Source organism: Giraffa tippelskirchi, chromosome 7 (assembly GCF_054371585.1).
Source record: "Giraffa tippelskirchi isolate mGirTip1 chromosome 7, T2T-mGirTip1v1.2.pri, whole genome shotgun sequence".
NCBI classification, from domain to species: Eukaryota; Metazoa; Chordata; class Mammalia; order Artiodactyla; family Giraffidae; genus Giraffa; species Giraffa tippelskirchi.
Window position 1 is genome coordinate 142,183,047 of NC_137281.1, and position 17,015 is coordinate 142,200,061.

Here is a 17,015-nt window from a genome sequence, read left to right on the forward strand (position 1 = left end):
ACCATTTCTTCTTATTCCTCATCTTTTTTCCTGCACTTGAAGAGATGCTATTTTGTATGTGTGTGTGTGACTAGTAATTACAAATAATTTTTATAAATAATTTTTCCAATAAGTTATTTTCCTACATAGATTATTTTCCTTTCAAACTCAAAAGGCAGGGTCAGTGTGGTAGAGTACGTGGTAGAAAATGTTCTGGTTCTGGTTTCAAATATTGGCTGTTTAACATTAGGTTTTAACATTAATAACATTAACTAGAGACATTTAACTTCACATCTCCAAAGTTCGATCTTTCTATCTTTAACCTGGGGTAATAATTTTAACCTAACAAGATTTCTTAAGCGTGAAATGAAATAACTTCCATAAAGTACCTAGTGAACTCTTAATATTGCTCTAAGTTTTATGTGAATCCTTGAATTTGGATGGTGTCCTGGCTATGAGGGCTTCCCTGGTGGTTCAGGCGGTAAAGAACCCACCTGCAATGTGGGAGACCTGGATTCGACCCATGGCTTGGGAAGATCTCCTGTAGGAGGGCATGGCAATCCACTCCAGTATTCTTGCCTGGGAAAACCCCAAGGACAGAGAAGTCTGGTGGGCTGCAGTCCATGGGGTTGCAAAGAGTTGGACACAACCTGGCTATGATGGGTGCTTCATTAAGTCTGACAATGGTCACTCTGCAACTCATTTCCAAAATTACAGTAGGAGAAATTTTCACTGGACTTTCCCTGGCTTCTCTTTCTTGGAGGATGTGAGATTTTTTAAAAAGCCATTCCTAGAAAATGTGTCAGTTTGGAACCCCAAGGGATCAACATTTGGGAAATTTCTTCTCTCAGTTTTACTCTTAAAAGTCTATTTCAACCTGCAGTAGTCTTTGGCAGCAGTCCTCAAACTATAGTGTGTAGTTTAGTTTTTGTAAATATAATAAAACCAACCATACAGAACCTCATGGTTTTGCAAATAAAGTTTTACTGGAACACAGTTGCATTCTTTTGCTTATATATTGTCTATGGTTGGTTTCATACCCCAGACTGCAAAGACCCAAGGCCTGCAAGCCTAAAAGATTTACTATCTTATCCTTTGAGAAAATGTTTGCTGACCCCTGGTCTTTGCTGTTTGAAGCTTGGCTTCTTTCTGTGTGGATGAAAAATGACTACACATTCTTTGCACTGTTCTCATCAAGAGGTGGCATTTAGGGGGACTTCCCTGGTGGTCCAGTGGTTAAGACATCACACTTCCACTGCAGGGGGTTCTAGTTCCATCCCTGGTTGGGGAACTAAGATCTACATGCCTCATGAAACAACCAAAAAATGGGGTTGGGGGTGGGGAAGTACATGTGACATATTTTTTTAAAAAAAGAGGTGGAGTTTAGGTCCTATCCTGCAATGACTCTAAGCTTGGCCCTGGCCTGATCTGGCCAATAAGACATCAGCAAGTGTGACAGGTACAAAGGCTTGACTCATGCTTTTCACATTGGGACTTGACTTCTTAGAACAATTCCCTGAGAACACCCCCTCCGCATGCAGTAGAAGTCCAGTCTGGTCTGTTAGAAGATGAGAGGCCGTGAGGACAAAAACCAAGGCACTCTAGTCTACAGTTAGCACTAAGCGCTAGTAAGGAAAGAGAGGCCACCTTGGACTACTTACGCCTCCTCTGTCATCAGATGAATGCAGTTCCATGTGACTCTAGGTGGTAGCAGAAGAAACAGTCAATTTGATCCCTTAGACAGACCAATGCTTGCTTACACCATAGTTTATTACACTATCATCAAGTGTATCAGGTAAGCAGATTAAATGCTTTGGAGTCTCTATACAAGTATCTACATCAGGCAAGAGACTATGGCTGTTAAGAACTTGGTTCTGAACAGAATTCCTTAAAATACTGCCTTCCTTTTGTCTTCCTTTGATTACAATTGCCTTTCTGCATGTGAGTGCTGGTCTCAAAAAGATGTGCAGATAAAAGAGAAACAGCAAAAGGGGCTTATCCCAAGAATCCCACAGAATCTTTTTAAATTTAAAAAAATTTAAGACATTAAGTTTTGCCATGGTTTGTTATGTAATTGCTAACTTATATGTTTTCTTTGCCCATCAAGGGAGAAAATGGCCATTCTGTACACATTACTGTTAGAGACTAGCACTTTGACTCCCGGTCTGGACTTTGCTTCAGTCATATGACACAGTAACAATAACTTTTCATATCAGAGTATGCAAAGTAACTTAGGCAAAAGGTCAATATTCAGTTCTGACAACACCTTCCACATCCTGTGGCACAAACCGTTTTCTCTCTTCTATGTATCTTATAAGGTTTGGATACAAGTCAGATAGCAAATGTTGATAACTGCTTTCAAACTTTGTATAAATGAATGGTACTACTACCGCTGTTGTTGTAGAACATTTAACGTAATGCAGTCAATTCTCTATTACCCATAATGAAAGAGTGTGCTAGCGTGGTTGAAGCCGATTCAATTAAAATATAATAAACTTTAATTTCCTGGAGTGATAGACGAGAAGTAGACTCCTTATTGGCTTGAAGGAAATTCCCAGGTCTGGCACTGATTCGCTATGTATCTTGAGCAAGTTATTAATTTCTTTAGGCCTTGAGTTACCTTATCTATAAAAATAAATTATTGATATTGCCTTGCATAGTTACGAGAACTTGTTGACATTTAAGTTACTGAAAAGGATGGCCCAGTGTAGCGCCTGGAACCATGGAGAGTAGAGACAGCATATTACGGTTTTGTGTGTAGGTTCTGAAGCTAAACTGCCTAGGTTTAAATCCCAGTTCTGGCACTTAACAGCTGTGTAATTTAGCAAATTAAGCTCTCTATGTCTTGCTTACCTCATCTGTAAAATGGGGACAACAGCAGCAGTTTAGAGTTGTTGTGAGGCTTAAATAAACACATGTAAAGGACTTAGCACAGTAGCTGAAATAAGACTGATTGAAATAAATTGATAAGAGTTTAATAATTGTTAGCCAATTGTTATTAGCAGTACAGGATTGAGCCCTTATCCTTATCTCCTTATCTTCTATGTCAAAGCTAGGCCTCAAATTATTTAGAATTTTTGTTTTTCTCATTTTATCGCTTTGTCAGAGTGTTATCCCATGAAGTTGGCGGTTAAATAAGGAGACATTTATTCAACCATCCCCAAAATGAGGTGGAAAAAAAAAGGATTATAAAGAATAATGGACAAATGCAACAAGTTTCTGTTGAATGCCAATACTAAGTTAGGCACAATTAGATACATTATTATCTTATGTGCTGTAGCTGGCATCAAATAGCAAAGCTTAGGAGTGATTACTACCTATTTTGATGGCATCATTAACATATTTAATTTGTAATGGTATTCCTTAGGAAAAAAAAGTGATTTTATGTCCATATATCTTCCAAGTTGCTATAAGGCATCTGTTGGATCAGAGACTGACTGCTGTTTAGATCCAGGCATGCAATATGACATTAGGATCAAAATAGAAAGGAAGGAAAATAAACTAAGGTTCAAAAGAAAACAATCTTATGAAGACTAACATGGGACTTCCCTGATGGTCCCGTGGTTAAGAATCTGCCTGCCAATGCAGAGGACACGAGTTCAATCCCTGGTGCAGGAAGATTCCACATACCAGTAAGGCAACTAAGCCCATGCCCTACAAGAGAAGCCACCGTAACAAGAGAAGCCACCCCAACGAGGAGCCCTCACACTGCAACAAGCGAGTAGCCCACACTTACTGCAACTGGGGAAAAGATACGCCCATGGCAATGAAGATTCAGTGCACTCAAAAATGAAAAATAAGAAATTTAAAAAGATTAACATGTTTTGGGGGTACAACGTACATGTACTTTACACAATAAAAACAATGTTCAACATAAAAAACAATAAGAAGAAATCATATTCAAATCAGCACTGCAGATACAGAATTAAAAGGGGAACTACGATCCCACATGCCCAGTGCAACGAAGCCTGAGTGCCCCATCTACTGAACCCACGCACAGCAACTACTGAGCATCTGTGCCACAATTAGAGAAAGAAGCCTGCACAAAAGACCTGACATGCTGCAAGGAAGATCCCAAGTGACGCAACTAAGAACCAAGGCAGCCAAATAACTAAGTAAAATTTTAAAACCACATTCCATTTACTAAGAAAAAAAATGGGATTCAATTTTATGATTCCATTTGCAAATCTCAAAACAGGAAGAAGAATCATATTTTCCTTACTGGTCAATTGATTTAATGATTACAGGAAATACAAAGTTCTTTTATAAATGACTGCTAATGATTGACTTGCATTTGAAAAACGCACATCAGCTTTCTCCCTTTGCCCTTTGCTGCTGCTGCTGCTGCCAAGTCGCTTCAGTCGTGTCCGACTCTGTGCGACCCCATAGACGGCAGCCCATCAGGCTCCGCCGTCCCTGGGATTCTCCAGGCAAGAATACTGGAGTGGGTTGCCATTTCCTTCTCCAGTGCATGAAAGGGAAAAGTGAAAGTGAAGTCGCTCAGTCGTGTCCGACTCTTAGTGACCCCATGGACTGTAGCCTACCAGGCTCCTCCATCCACGGGATTTTCCAGGCAAGAGTACTGGAGTGGGGTGCCATTGCCTTCTCCCCTTTGCCCTTTATCACCCTGCAAAAGAAAGGAAAACATTTAGAAACATGACCTAATGTTCACTATAATTTGATCCCTTAGACAGACCAATGCTTGCTTATACCATAGTTTATTACACTATCATCAAGTGTATCAGGTAAGCAGATTAAGTGCTTTGGAGTCTCTATACGAGTATCTACATCAGGCTGACTATGGCTGTTAAGAACTTGGTTCTGAATATAATTCCTTAAAATACTGCCTTCCTTTTGTCTTCTTTTGATTACAATTGCCTTTCTGCATGTGAGTGCTGGTCTCAAAAAGATGTGCAGATAAAAGAGAACAGCAAAAGGGGCTTATCCCAGGACGGCAACCAACTGTAACCCTATTATATAATTGGTGAGAGTATGGAGAATCCCATGGACAGAGGAGCCTGGTGGGCTACAGTCCACAGGGTTGCAAAGAATTGGACATGACTGAGGAGACTCAGCATGCATGTACAAAGAGCTTCCCAGGGCTTCCCAGGTGGCACTAATAGTAAAGAACCTGCCTGACAATGCAGGGGACATAAGAGATGCAGGTTCAATCCCTCGGTCAGAATGATCTCCTGGAGGACGGGATGGCAACCCACTCCAGTATTCTTGCCTGGACAATCCCATGGACAGAGGAGCCTGGCAGGCTATAATCCACAGGGTCGCAAAGAGCTGGACATGACTGAAGTGACTCAGCATGCACCCATAAGAGCTTCACAACTCAATCTACTACTTCTAGGTGAAATCAGAAAAATACTTTGACATCAGGATCACCAACAGGGACTTCCCTGGTGGTCTAGTAGTTAAGAGTCCTCTCTTCAAATGCAGAGGACCCAGGTTCAATCCCTGACTGGGAAACTTGATCCTATATGCCCCAACTAAGACCTGGCATAGCCAAATAAATAAATAAGTAAAAATGTTTTTTAAAAAATCACCAGCAAATACTCCCTCCCTTTCAGATGATGTTATTTCAGCTTAGAGTGACCCTATTTAATTTATATTTGTACCTTCAGCACCTAGCGCATAGTGCATGCTCGGTCGTGCCCTACTCTCTGTGACCGCATGGATTATGGCCCCCATGGACTGTGGCCCGCCAGGCTCGTCTGCCCATGGGATTTTCTAGGCAAGAATACTGGAGTGGGTTGCCATCTCCTCCTCCAGGGGATCTTCCCAACCCAGGGATCAAATTCAAGTCTCCTGTGTCTCCTGCATTGGCAGGCAAATTCCTTACCACTGAGCCACCTGGGAAGCCCAGAGGGTCTACATACTGGCTCAGTAATAAATGATTTACAGTATTATGTGCAATTTAAAGACAAAAATACACACAAACACAAATCTACCACTATAATAAAATGTCATGGCATTTTCAACAGCTATGTATTTCTGTGCACGATTCTACTTGACTCAAGAGGCTCCTAGGTCATTTTCTATAAATTGTATTTCCAATTAAGTCTTGGGAATCATAACCTGTATGATTACAGCACCTTGAGACTTTGCTTGCTTTACAGACAGTTGCTGAATTGTTTCGGTGTTTTAAAAGTTATTTTTAACCTTCCTTTCTTTTTAAGGAGAATCTTTTATGTGCTCTTATAGTATTCATTAATGTGATATAGTATCATTTAAGGAAACAATGATCACAAGGTGAAAAGCCAAAATGACCGCTAAAAAAACAGTCCCTTAAACTAGCTAGCATCTATTAAGTATTTGCTAGGTGCTAGGCCCCTTAAGAACCTTCATGTATTGAGTTATCCAGTCCTTCCCGTGTCTCTAGGAGGCGGGCTTAATTGTTAGCCCCATTCTGCCAACAAGGAGTCTCAAACACAGAGGTTAAGTGACCTGTCCAAGTGATAAAGCCAGTAGTTGGTTGAGCTGGGAATTTGAGTCTTGGGTGGAGGGCTATAAGAACGGGGGGCGGGGGGGGGAGGCTTCCCTGGTGACTCAGTGGCCATGACTCCACGCTCCCTGGTCAGGGAACTAGATCCCAAATGCCACAACTGAGAGTTTGCAGGCTGTGCCTAAGACCTGGTGCAGCCAAATAAACAAAGAATGGAAGGTGGCTGACGGTGATTTACTGGATGGCAGTGCCCCATGGAGTCTGTCTCTTCCTTCTTGCTCTCTAGTGCCATGGGCCATCTTGAGGTCTGGGAGTTTTCCTTTCCACCTCTTCTATGAGCTACTCCATACCCTCCAAGAAATTCACTCCCACTTTTTAAAATTTTGCTTGTCACCAAGAATCAGTGTCTGTACTTACGTCTGAGCGAGCCCCGAGTCACCCAACAAGCACCTGTGTAGCCACATGCCTGCGCTGGGTTAGCTGACATACAGCCCACACAGAAACATAAGGCTGACTTCCTGCCCTCCAGCTGCTTACATATGTCTCAGAAAAGCCATGGTAATGACTGATTCCTCTGCCCTCCTCTGCAGGTTCTAAGTGAAAGAGAGCCAGACCTATATGGGCTAGATCAGTGGAGAAAACGGCTTCATGGAGGGCCCAGCATGGGATCTTTGGGGAGAGTCACTGTCATGGATACCTTTTCATCACCTGCCCATCTCCCAATCCCTTCTTCACACTGTCCCTCCCAGAAGAGTTGATCCTGATGCACATGGTAGGCACTCATTTGTTGAATGAAAGAAAAATCCCCCATTTGTCCAAAGATAAATTTTGACTAAAATAGATTGGAATAAAATCTTTATCAGCTTCACAAGAAATTAAATGAACTCTACTCCCCCACATAGTTGAGAACCTTATGTTGTTTTTTAAAATTGCTTATTCACACAACAAAAACGATGTCCAATGTTAAAAACAAACCATACCTCTCTAGTTTTGAACTATTGAAATTAGTCTCAGAAGAGTTCATCTGATTCAATTTGATACTAGGTCTGTCAACTCCACATTGGCACTTGCCATCTGCCTCTATAATGATTAAATCATGAGCTGCTGCAGAAGATCAGCATCCTTTTTAGGCTCCTCTACTGTACAAAAAAGATCTTCATGACCCAGATAATCACAATGGTGTGATCACTCACACTCACCTAGAGCCAGACATCCTGGAATGTGAAGTCAAGTGGGCCTTAGGAAGCATCACTATGAACAAAGCTAGTGGAGGTGATGGAACTCCAGTTGAGCTATTTCAAAAGATGATGCTGTGAAAGTGCTGCACTCAATATGTCAGTAAATTTGGAAAACTCAGCAGTGGCCACAAGACTGGAAAAGGTCAGTTTTTATTCCAATCCCAAAGAAAGGCAATGCCAAAAAATGCTCAAACTATCACACAATTGCACTCATCTCACACGCTAGTAAAGTAATGCTCAAAATTCTCCAAGCCAGACTTCAGCAATATGTGAACCGTGAACTTCCAGATGTTCAAGCTGGTTTTAGAAAAGGCAGAGGAACCAGAGATCAAATTGCCAACATCCGCTGGGTCATCGAAAAAGCAAGAGAGTTCCAGAAAAACATCTACCTCTGCCTTATTGACTATACCAAAGCCTTTGACTGTGTGGATCACAATAAACTGTGGAAAATTCTGAAAGAGATGGGAATACCAGACCACCTGACCTGCTTCTTGAGAAACCTGTATGCAGGTCAGGAAGCAACAGTTAGAACTGGACATGGAACAACAGAATGGTTCCAAATAGGAAAAGGAGTTCGTCAAGGCTGTTTATTTTCACCCTGCTTATTTAACTTATATGCAGAGTACATCATGAGAAACGCTGGGCTGGAAGAAGAACAAGCTGGAATCAAGATTGCCAGGAGAAATATCAATAACCTTAGATATGCAGAAGACACCACCCTTATGGCAGAAAGTGAAGAAGAAGTAAAGAGCCTCTTGATGCAAGTGAAAGAGGAGAGTGAAAAAGTTGGCTTAAAGTTCAACATTCAGAAAACTAAGATCATGGCATCCGGTCCCATCACTTCATGGCAAATAGATGGGGGAACAGTGGAAACAGTGGCCGATTCTATTTTTGGGGGGTCCAAAATCACTGCAGATGGTGATTGCAGCCATGAAATTAAAAGACGTTTACTCCGTGGAAGGAAAGTTATGACCAACCTAGACAGCATATTAAAAAGCAGAGACATTACTTTGTCAACAAAGGTCCGTCTAGTCAAGGCTATGGTTTTTCCAGTAGTCACGTATGGATGTGAGAGTTGGACTATAAAGAAAGCTGTGCTCCGAAGAATTGATGCTTTTGAACTGTGATGTTGAAGAAGACTCTTGGGAGTCCCTTGGACTGCAAGGAGATTCAACCAGTCCATCCTAAAGATCAGTCCTGGGTGTTCATTGGAAGGACTGATGTTGAAGCTGAAACTCCAATACTTTGGCCACCTGATGCGAAGAGCTGACTCATTGCAAAAGACCCTGATACTGGAAGACTGAGGGCAGGAGGAGAAGGGGACGACAGAGGATGAGATGGTTAGATGACATCACCAACTCAATGGACATGGGTCTGGGTGGACTCCGTGAGTTGGTGATGGACAGGGAGGCCTGGTGTGCTGCAGTTCATGGGGTTGCAGAGTCGGACACGACTGAGCGACTGAACTGAACTGATTTTCAACACCCCTGAAAGGTGTTCAAGGTGGAGATGGCAATGAGGCACTGTGCTCTGGGAAAGCTCAGCAGAATAGGTCTTCAGTTAAGATATTTTCAGGAGCTGATTTTATGAGCCCAATTCTTGTATCTCCTCATATCTAGCAAAACACTAAATCCTTCATGGTAACAGCTGCTCCTCCTGACTAGAAAGCTTTTGCAAAAGAAAAAAAAATGTGCTTGATTGCATGTACTCTCCCTTCACCAAAATCCCATACTCTGAACTTGCCCCCTACCTCTTTGGAGCAGTTTCTCAGAGTTATCTTAAATGCTGTCTCCTGGACTATAGTCCTCATTTTGCCAACAAAACAACTCCCAACTCTCACGTTGTGCTTTTTTTTTTTTTTTAAAGAGGGCAGATTTTTCTCAGATTATTCTGTGTAATCTCCCAATCAGGCATGTTGCTTGCAATAATACCCTTCAGCTGTCAATCAGTTCTCTGATCTTTTTCAAGGCCCAAAGAAAGAAGAGGGAAGTGAGATAAAAAGGATAGTTTTGTCTATGTTCATATAGTGGATACATTCAAGACATGTAAGACAGAAAGGGCACTTCTGCAACAGACTCTTTAATCTGGGTTGTTAGTTTACCTCTCCCAGCCCTGATTTTCTCATCTCTAAGACAGATTCATCCTAGACTCTTTCAGTTCCAATGTTCTATGATTCAGTTTCAACAGATACACACACTGACATGCTAATACATTTTGCTGGAAGTTGGTCAGTCCCTAACAAATCAACAGCCAATGAATGCTCCGCTTCTTATTTCACGTCTGTACTTGAGGCATAAGCTAATGGAGGGCCGGGTTCCAAAAGGGCCTGAGTGAAATTCTTATTTTGGGCTGGAGCAATGCCTGGCTGTAATAATTTAAACAGAGTCTAGGTTTAAATGCCATAGCTTTTTTTTTTTTTTCCAGACACTGCACAGTGGAATCACCTGATGAACTGTTTCACTGCTGCCCTGGTCCCACCCTTAGAGATTCTGCTTAATTGATCTAGGTGCAGCCTGGACATCAGAATTTTTATCAGCTCTCCAGGTGATTCTAACCTGAGAAAAAGGCAACTATTGGCATAGAGCAGTGATTCTCAAACTTCAGTGTGCATCAGTTACCTGGAAGGATTATTAAAACATATTTCTGGGCGCCCTACTAAGTTTCTAACTCCTAGGGTGGAGCCCAAGAATTTGCTTTTCTAGCAAGTTCCCAATCAGCATTATCAATGCTGATGCTTTTGTCCAGAGACCTCACTTTGAGAACCACTGCCAGTAAGGAAGTATCATTGGTGGTGGCACATGAAGTCCTGAGTTTAAAGCCTGATTCTATTATTACCACCTATGCAATCTTAGGAAACAACTTATTCTCTTTTCTTTACTGTCTTTTTAACAACACCTAGACCTCAGAGTCAGAGAAGGCAATGGCACCCCACTCCAGTACTCTTGCCTGGAAAATCCCATGGACAGAGGAGCCTGGTAGGCTGCAGTCCAGGGGGTCGCTAGGAGTCGGACACGACTGAGCGACTTCCCTTTCACTTTTCACTTTCATGCATTGGAGAAGGAAATGGCAACCCACTCCAGTGTTCTTGCCTGCAGAATCCCAGGGACTGGGGAGCCTGGTGGGCTGCCGTCTATGGGGTTGCACAGAGTTGGACACGACTGAAGCGACTTAGCAGCAGCAGCAGCAGCAGCAGACCTCAGAGTTGTGAGGCATCAACAGTGTTACCAATCAGGGTTTAGTTCAGCTCCTGGCACAGAACGCAGTAACAGGTATTCATTTCCTTTTTCTGTTACACATGGCTAGATGTTATGAATAAGTTAACAGCATTGGTTAAAACTTGGCAGGAAAAGAGAAGAGAGAATTGAAGCAAACAGTGTCTCATTAGAACTGTATATATAACATAGGATGATAAATGTAGAGAAGTGTTTTAAGTAAATGTCTTAAAAGATACTTTCATTCAATCTTTAAACTTTGAACATTTTGAACATAGTAATTTAGGTGCAAGTAATATTAGATACAACTGATAAAGTGATAGAAATGTTAGATTTGATCTAAAGAGCATGAATGTTTTAATGACCTACAATGGACTCCAATACATCACTTATGATAATAATTTAATTATCTAGAAAATCAGAAATAAGAATATAATTGAAGTAGCCTACCTACCTAAACCTTTTAATATACTGATCTTTATTTTTTAACTAATTAGACTGCATCTGGTCTTAGCTGTGACGCGTGGGCTCTAACATACTTTGGGCTCAGTAGTTGTGGTGCAGGCTTAGTTGCCTTGAGGCATGAGGGACCTTAGTCCCCCAACCAGGGATCAAACCTGCGTCCCCTGCATTGGAAGGTGGATTCTTAACCACTGGACAACCAGAGAAGTCCCTATTGACTTTTAAATACAATTCCAGAGAAAACCTGAATTATTAAAGTGTATCAGAATCCCTATTATCAAAGCAAAACTTCTACCAATGATGCAATAAGTGTTTTTATTTACATATACCAACACACAAAAGATGAAACAGCTTTCCATCCTGCTTGCCACTTGCTTCCTGTTGTATGTCTCAAGGTCCTCTCAGGAGTTAATGTTCAAACCTTGAGAGGAATCCTGGGAGGAAAGCAGGCCCACTGCAGAAACTGCTGTACGTTCCTCCCGATACAGGAAGGGCACCTGAGGTTGCGCCTCCACAGTGGGGCTGGTTGAGGTGAGAACCAGAATACTGCGAGGGTTTCTCCTTGGAATCTATGAATGCAGCTGTCTAAGTTGAGTCTCAGAGGTATTAAACTGTTCAGGTCTGAAGGCAGAAATCCTCAGGATCGTTTACAGAAAGTTTCTTCTTTTACCAATAGGTGACCCAGAGGCAAAGTCTTAACTGAGATTTTTACTTTTAAAAGCCTTCTCTTTCCACTTTGGCCTGATGCCATCAACAGCTTTTTCTAAATTCCTTAAAAAAAAAAAAAAAAAAAAAAGTCCACGTCTTTGTTGCTGCATCATATTCTGAATAGTGCCATTTCTTTTATTATTGTTCTCAACTATCACTTAACCTTATGATATACTTTTAACTTCTCATCTACTTATGAATTCTTTTAACTAGACTGTGAACTCAAGGGTCCTTAACTTGACTTCTTCCTCCATAGAAGTTTCTCAAGTGCCTCAATTCTCTAACCATCCCTTTTGTTGTTTGCAATATAAATTTGACCCTAAATTGCACTGCCCTGCCTATGGAGGTAACTGTATACTATTTTATGTGTAAAGGTGTTCTCTTCCCAAATGGAACAACAATAACAACAACAACAAAAAAAACCCTTCAGGATGGAGGCTGTGTATTTTGCTTCTTTGTAAAAGTCTTAACAAACCTGATGTCCAATAGACACTTGTAAAATTCTTATCAGATTATCCATGCTAAAAATTGGACACAACTGACTTCTTGAGTCCTGAGGGTTTTCATACTCTTACTGCCAAGATTATGTAAAGCCTATAGCCTGCCAACTATATGTAGAGGATGGAAATGACTTTCAGCCAGAAAATCAGCCTCGGCTCAGCTCTCATGACTGCTTTAAAACCAACCTTAAATGCCACACGGGCAGGAGGGCTCCCACCTCATTAGTGCCCTTGGCATTACCTAACATCCCTTCATCCACAAGTTTTCCCCACGAAACATAAACCAAACTTCCAGAGCCCCTAAAACAAACAAAACTTTCTTCCCCTTCCTTGCAAAAATAGTTAATTCGTTAAAAGCCATAACCAGTGCTTAGAACATTTCAAAAAAAGAAAAATCAGCAATCCAAACCATTTCAACTTAACTGAATTGAAGGAGAGCTGATTTCATGCCTGTCCCACTGGGGAGCAGTCTCTTTCTCAGAGTTTGCCTATTAATAGAAACAGGAAAGACTGGTAGATGGCCTGAGTTTTTTTCACTGGGTTCGTTTGGCCCCACAGCTCTGACTACAGTCATTCCAGTTGATCCTTTAACAGGACTATAAGGTACCAAAACAGTTTACATCTCCAAAGTTTTTTAAAGACTTACTTGCACAAAGCTGGATTATGGCATTTTACCTCAGCTGTCACCATAGGTATTATGAAGAAGAAACACTGTTCTAATATTTTTAATTAGTTGCTTTAGTTTTCGTTTTTTTAAATGACTCAGATTGCTATCCTCTTTTAATTCTCACTCTATTACTCTTGCTACGTACTGAATTCTTCAACTGAAGACTACCACTTAATCTTTACAGCAGAAACCCAGAAACCGGAGTTGCTTTCCACTTCTTTAATTCTCCACAAGGCATCACTATTATACTATCATACATGAATATCTATGTATATATGTGTGTGTGTATATATATATATATATATTCGCTTTTTTTAAAAAGTAGAAATGTTCTTCTCATTCATCTTTGTTTGATACAAAGTAGGTGCCCACGTAGGTATTAATAGTTAGAAATTAAATAAAAGGCCACAAAAACTTCCCAAGGAAGATCATTAAAGAGAAATAATCCTTTTTCCTCTTATTACAGCTGGACTTTTACGCATGCCAGGTAAGAAAAAAAGGAATACCGCAGGGTGATGGGAAGACTGGATCCTTCCCATTTTTTGGGTTGTAGCTGAACTTCTATTGGCGGTTCTAGTAAAATATATAACTCTTCGTTTGTTCTAGGCAAGTCCTTCTTTCAGGTTTCCTTCAAACACTGCCTTTACTCTCCCATGAGAATATGAGGATTCAGAGATTTCGAATAGAAGATTCTGGTTGGGCAGCAGTCTCTTGATATCATGAGCTGGCTATGTAGAGGGAAAGTTATGGAAGACTGGCAGGAGAGGGTGAGAGAAAAAGAGAAATGTGTCTTCTTCTTTGGGAGCACAGGAAGAAAGCAAGTTTTTCAGAGTCGTTGCCGGTATCTCATGAAGGCCCAGGCTGCTATTATGGTGAGGGCAAACACTGGAAGCAGCACCATAGTTATGGGAATACCACTTGGCTCCCCTTCACCTTGAGGTCCTATGGGCCCATTCTGCACCTGTAACTGGAAGGGAAAGAAAAATGTTAACTCTAGTGACAATGTGTGTTTACCACAACTGCAGTGTCCAAGCTGACATACTACCTGGGTCAGCAGTCTCTGTATCACTCAAAGCTGCAAGTCCTAAACACTACCGAACAGAAGGTGTCCTCTGTCTATCCTGAGTTGATACATCAATGTCACTGATTCTTTGGAAACAAAGTAAGTCTGATGGAAAGGCATTTAACCTTGCTGTGCTACTGACCTAAAGGGACCCAAGGGTAAGTCGATAACCTCTATTTCTGCACTGTCTCCACCAAACTATATGCGTACCATACCAGGAAAACGAAGATATGAAATGAAGCCTACTGATCCTACGGGAAGCCTGGAAATTATTGGGCAAGGGCAGGGGTGTCCATCTTTCTAGAAATGTTTACCGAGAAAGAGTATCAGTAGTCAGTGTGTAATAACAGCAGATCTGAGCAATGGGACAGGCGCAATGCCATTATTTAGAAATACTTTTCAATTCCTGAAAGGTACCTACTCCTTCTGAAGATGGGGTCCTGTCCTTCATCCCCCATTCGGTAATACTAGGCAAAGATAAAAGGTGAAACTAATATGGAATGGAGGTAAAAGAGTCAAAGGTAAATAAGTTAAAAAATTTCAGATCCTAACGGTTATAATTTTCCATTGCCAAAACATTCCCTTTTGAGGCTGGTAATCTTTCTTCATTTCAGTCAATTTTGTAAAAGGTAGCCTTTCTTAACATCAACTTTTTTTAAAAAACCATTTTTAAAAATTGAAGTACAGTTAATTTATAATGCTGAGTTAGTTTCAGCAAAGTGATTCAGTATATACATAAATATATTCTTTTTCAGATTCTTTTCCATCATAGGTTACTACAAGATACTGAATAGAGCTCCCTGAGTTATACAGAAGGTTCTTATTATTTGTTTTATACACCATTTATATAATAGTGTGTATATGTTAATCTGAAACTCCTAATTTATCTCTTCCCCTGCCTCTACTATCCCTTTTGGTAACCCTACATTTTTGTCTATGCTTGTGAGTCTATTTCTGTTTCATAAATAAGTTCATTTGCATCATTTTTTTTTAGACTTCACATATAAGTGATATGACACAGTATTTGTTGTTCTCTGATTTATTTCACTTCATATGATAATCTCTAGGTCTATTCATGTTGCTGCAAATGGCAATATTTTATTCTTTATGGCTGAGTTATATTCCATTACCACATACAAACACACCCCATATCTTCTTTATCCAGTCATCTGTCACTGGACACTTAGGTTGCTTCTCTGTCTTGGCTATTGTAAACAGCACTGCTATGAATATTGGGGGCATGTATCTTTTCGAATTAGATTAACATTAACTGGTAATAGATAACTTAGTAACTCTGAAGCCATCTTGTTTTAGTTAGATTTAATCTCATTAGTCCATGAAACTCTGACCCCTCAATCTGAAAGACAAGACTGAAAAAACTACCTTTTCTATCTTATATCCCCCCTCTATATCTTTCATTCATTTCCTGATGAGATGTCCTGAGAGAACATGCTCAATAGAAAGACATGACATTTAGGGCTAGGCCAATTCCTTGACCAGAACAATCTGTTTTGTTTGGAGTTATTTATGGATGTTTCCTTAAAAAATGACCTCACATGCCTTCAACATTAACTCTAATCATATTACAGTGTATGCCTAAATTTGCTTGCCTTTATCTGTTGCATATCAATACTTTCTCCCATGCTTTAGAGACAAAGAAGGGCCAAGGCAGAAGCAGCTGGATACTAATATGTCTCCTACTGACCTGGTTTTTTAATCCATCACACCCAGATTCTGCTTGCAACCCTGGCTGTTTTCTCAAATATCTTTCGGGCCTTGTGCCCTTTCCAATTCTTTCACTATCTCCTGTTGAATTCTTCAGTCTCTGAAGCCTCACTCAGGACTTGGGTGAGGCAAAGACAGCATCAGTTTAAGAAGGAACAACTTTAAAGACACAATGAACCTGTGCTGTAAGTGCATTCCAAAGTCCTTCATGCTACAGGAGGATTATGTCCACTCAGGGTTTTCTTCTTATCATCCAAATGATAAAACACTAGGAACTAAGGAGAGGATATAGGGATAGATAGCTGTCTTGATCAAATTCTGAATCTCATTTCTTTTCTCCTGGAGCTCCCCTTTGAGCACTAGGCCTTTGGTCAAGAGGACCCCCAAGCTGATCAGAAAAGTGTTCATGATGATGATAGGGAAAAGCACATACTGGATATCAAAAAACCGACCACCTCTGTCACTTAGTCTAGTCTAGTCTAAGTCGCTTCAGTCGTGTCCGACTCTGTGCGACCCCATAGACAGCAGCCCACCAGGCTCCAACGTCCCTGGGATTCTCCAGGCAAGAGTACTGGAGTGAGGTGCCATTTCTTTCTCCAGTGCATGAAAGGGAAAAGTGAAAGTGAAGTCGCTCAGTCGTGTCCGACTCTTAGCGACCCCATGTACCGTAGCCTACCAGGCTCCTCCATCCATGGGATTTTCCAGGCAAGAGTACTGGAGTGGGGTGCCATTGCCTTCTCTGTCTGTCACTTAAGAGTTTCATAAATAAAAATGTTCAAGGGACGACATATGTTTCCTCCCCTACTAAGAAATAAAATTGGCCTGGTTGTATTTTTCCCAATTTATTTTAATTTGGTTATCAAGCTTTATCTTTAGGGCACATTACCTTGAAGCTACCAGGTTGCAAATGTACTGTTATGAATTTCCTTTAAAGATTAGGAGAAATCTCAGAAGACCCTTGCCTATGACAGATAATCTCTTCAAAGGAATGAGAGGGAAAGGAAAAAAGC

The 17,015-nt window shown here is 40.9% G+C and overlaps 1 protein-coding gene across 4 annotated transcripts in view; it reads right to left on the reverse strand.

The window, feature by feature from the left end:
• Nucleotides 1–3,769: 3,769 nt before the first annotated feature.
• SYNJ2BP (synaptojanin 2 binding protein) overlaps nucleotides 3,770–17,015 on the reverse strand; it is a 46,776-nt gene continuing 33,530 nt past the window's right edge. The window contains exons 4-5 of one of the 4 annotated variants that reach the window (XR_014059214.1): nucleotides 13,724–14,184; nucleotides 3,770–4,606 (exon numbers count right to left, since the gene is read on the reverse strand). Coding sequence is in view for 2 of the 4 variants with exons in the window: in XM_081508855.1 (XP_081364981.1) it covers nucleotides 14,044–14,184 (141 nt within the window). In the remaining 2 variants the exon portion in view is untranslated. Of the gene's footprint in view, nucleotides 4,607–11,640; nucleotides 14,185–17,015 lie in introns of those variants that run through there. The other 3 variants (XR_014059215.1, XM_081508856.1, XM_081508855.1) reach the window with 3 other exon arrangements.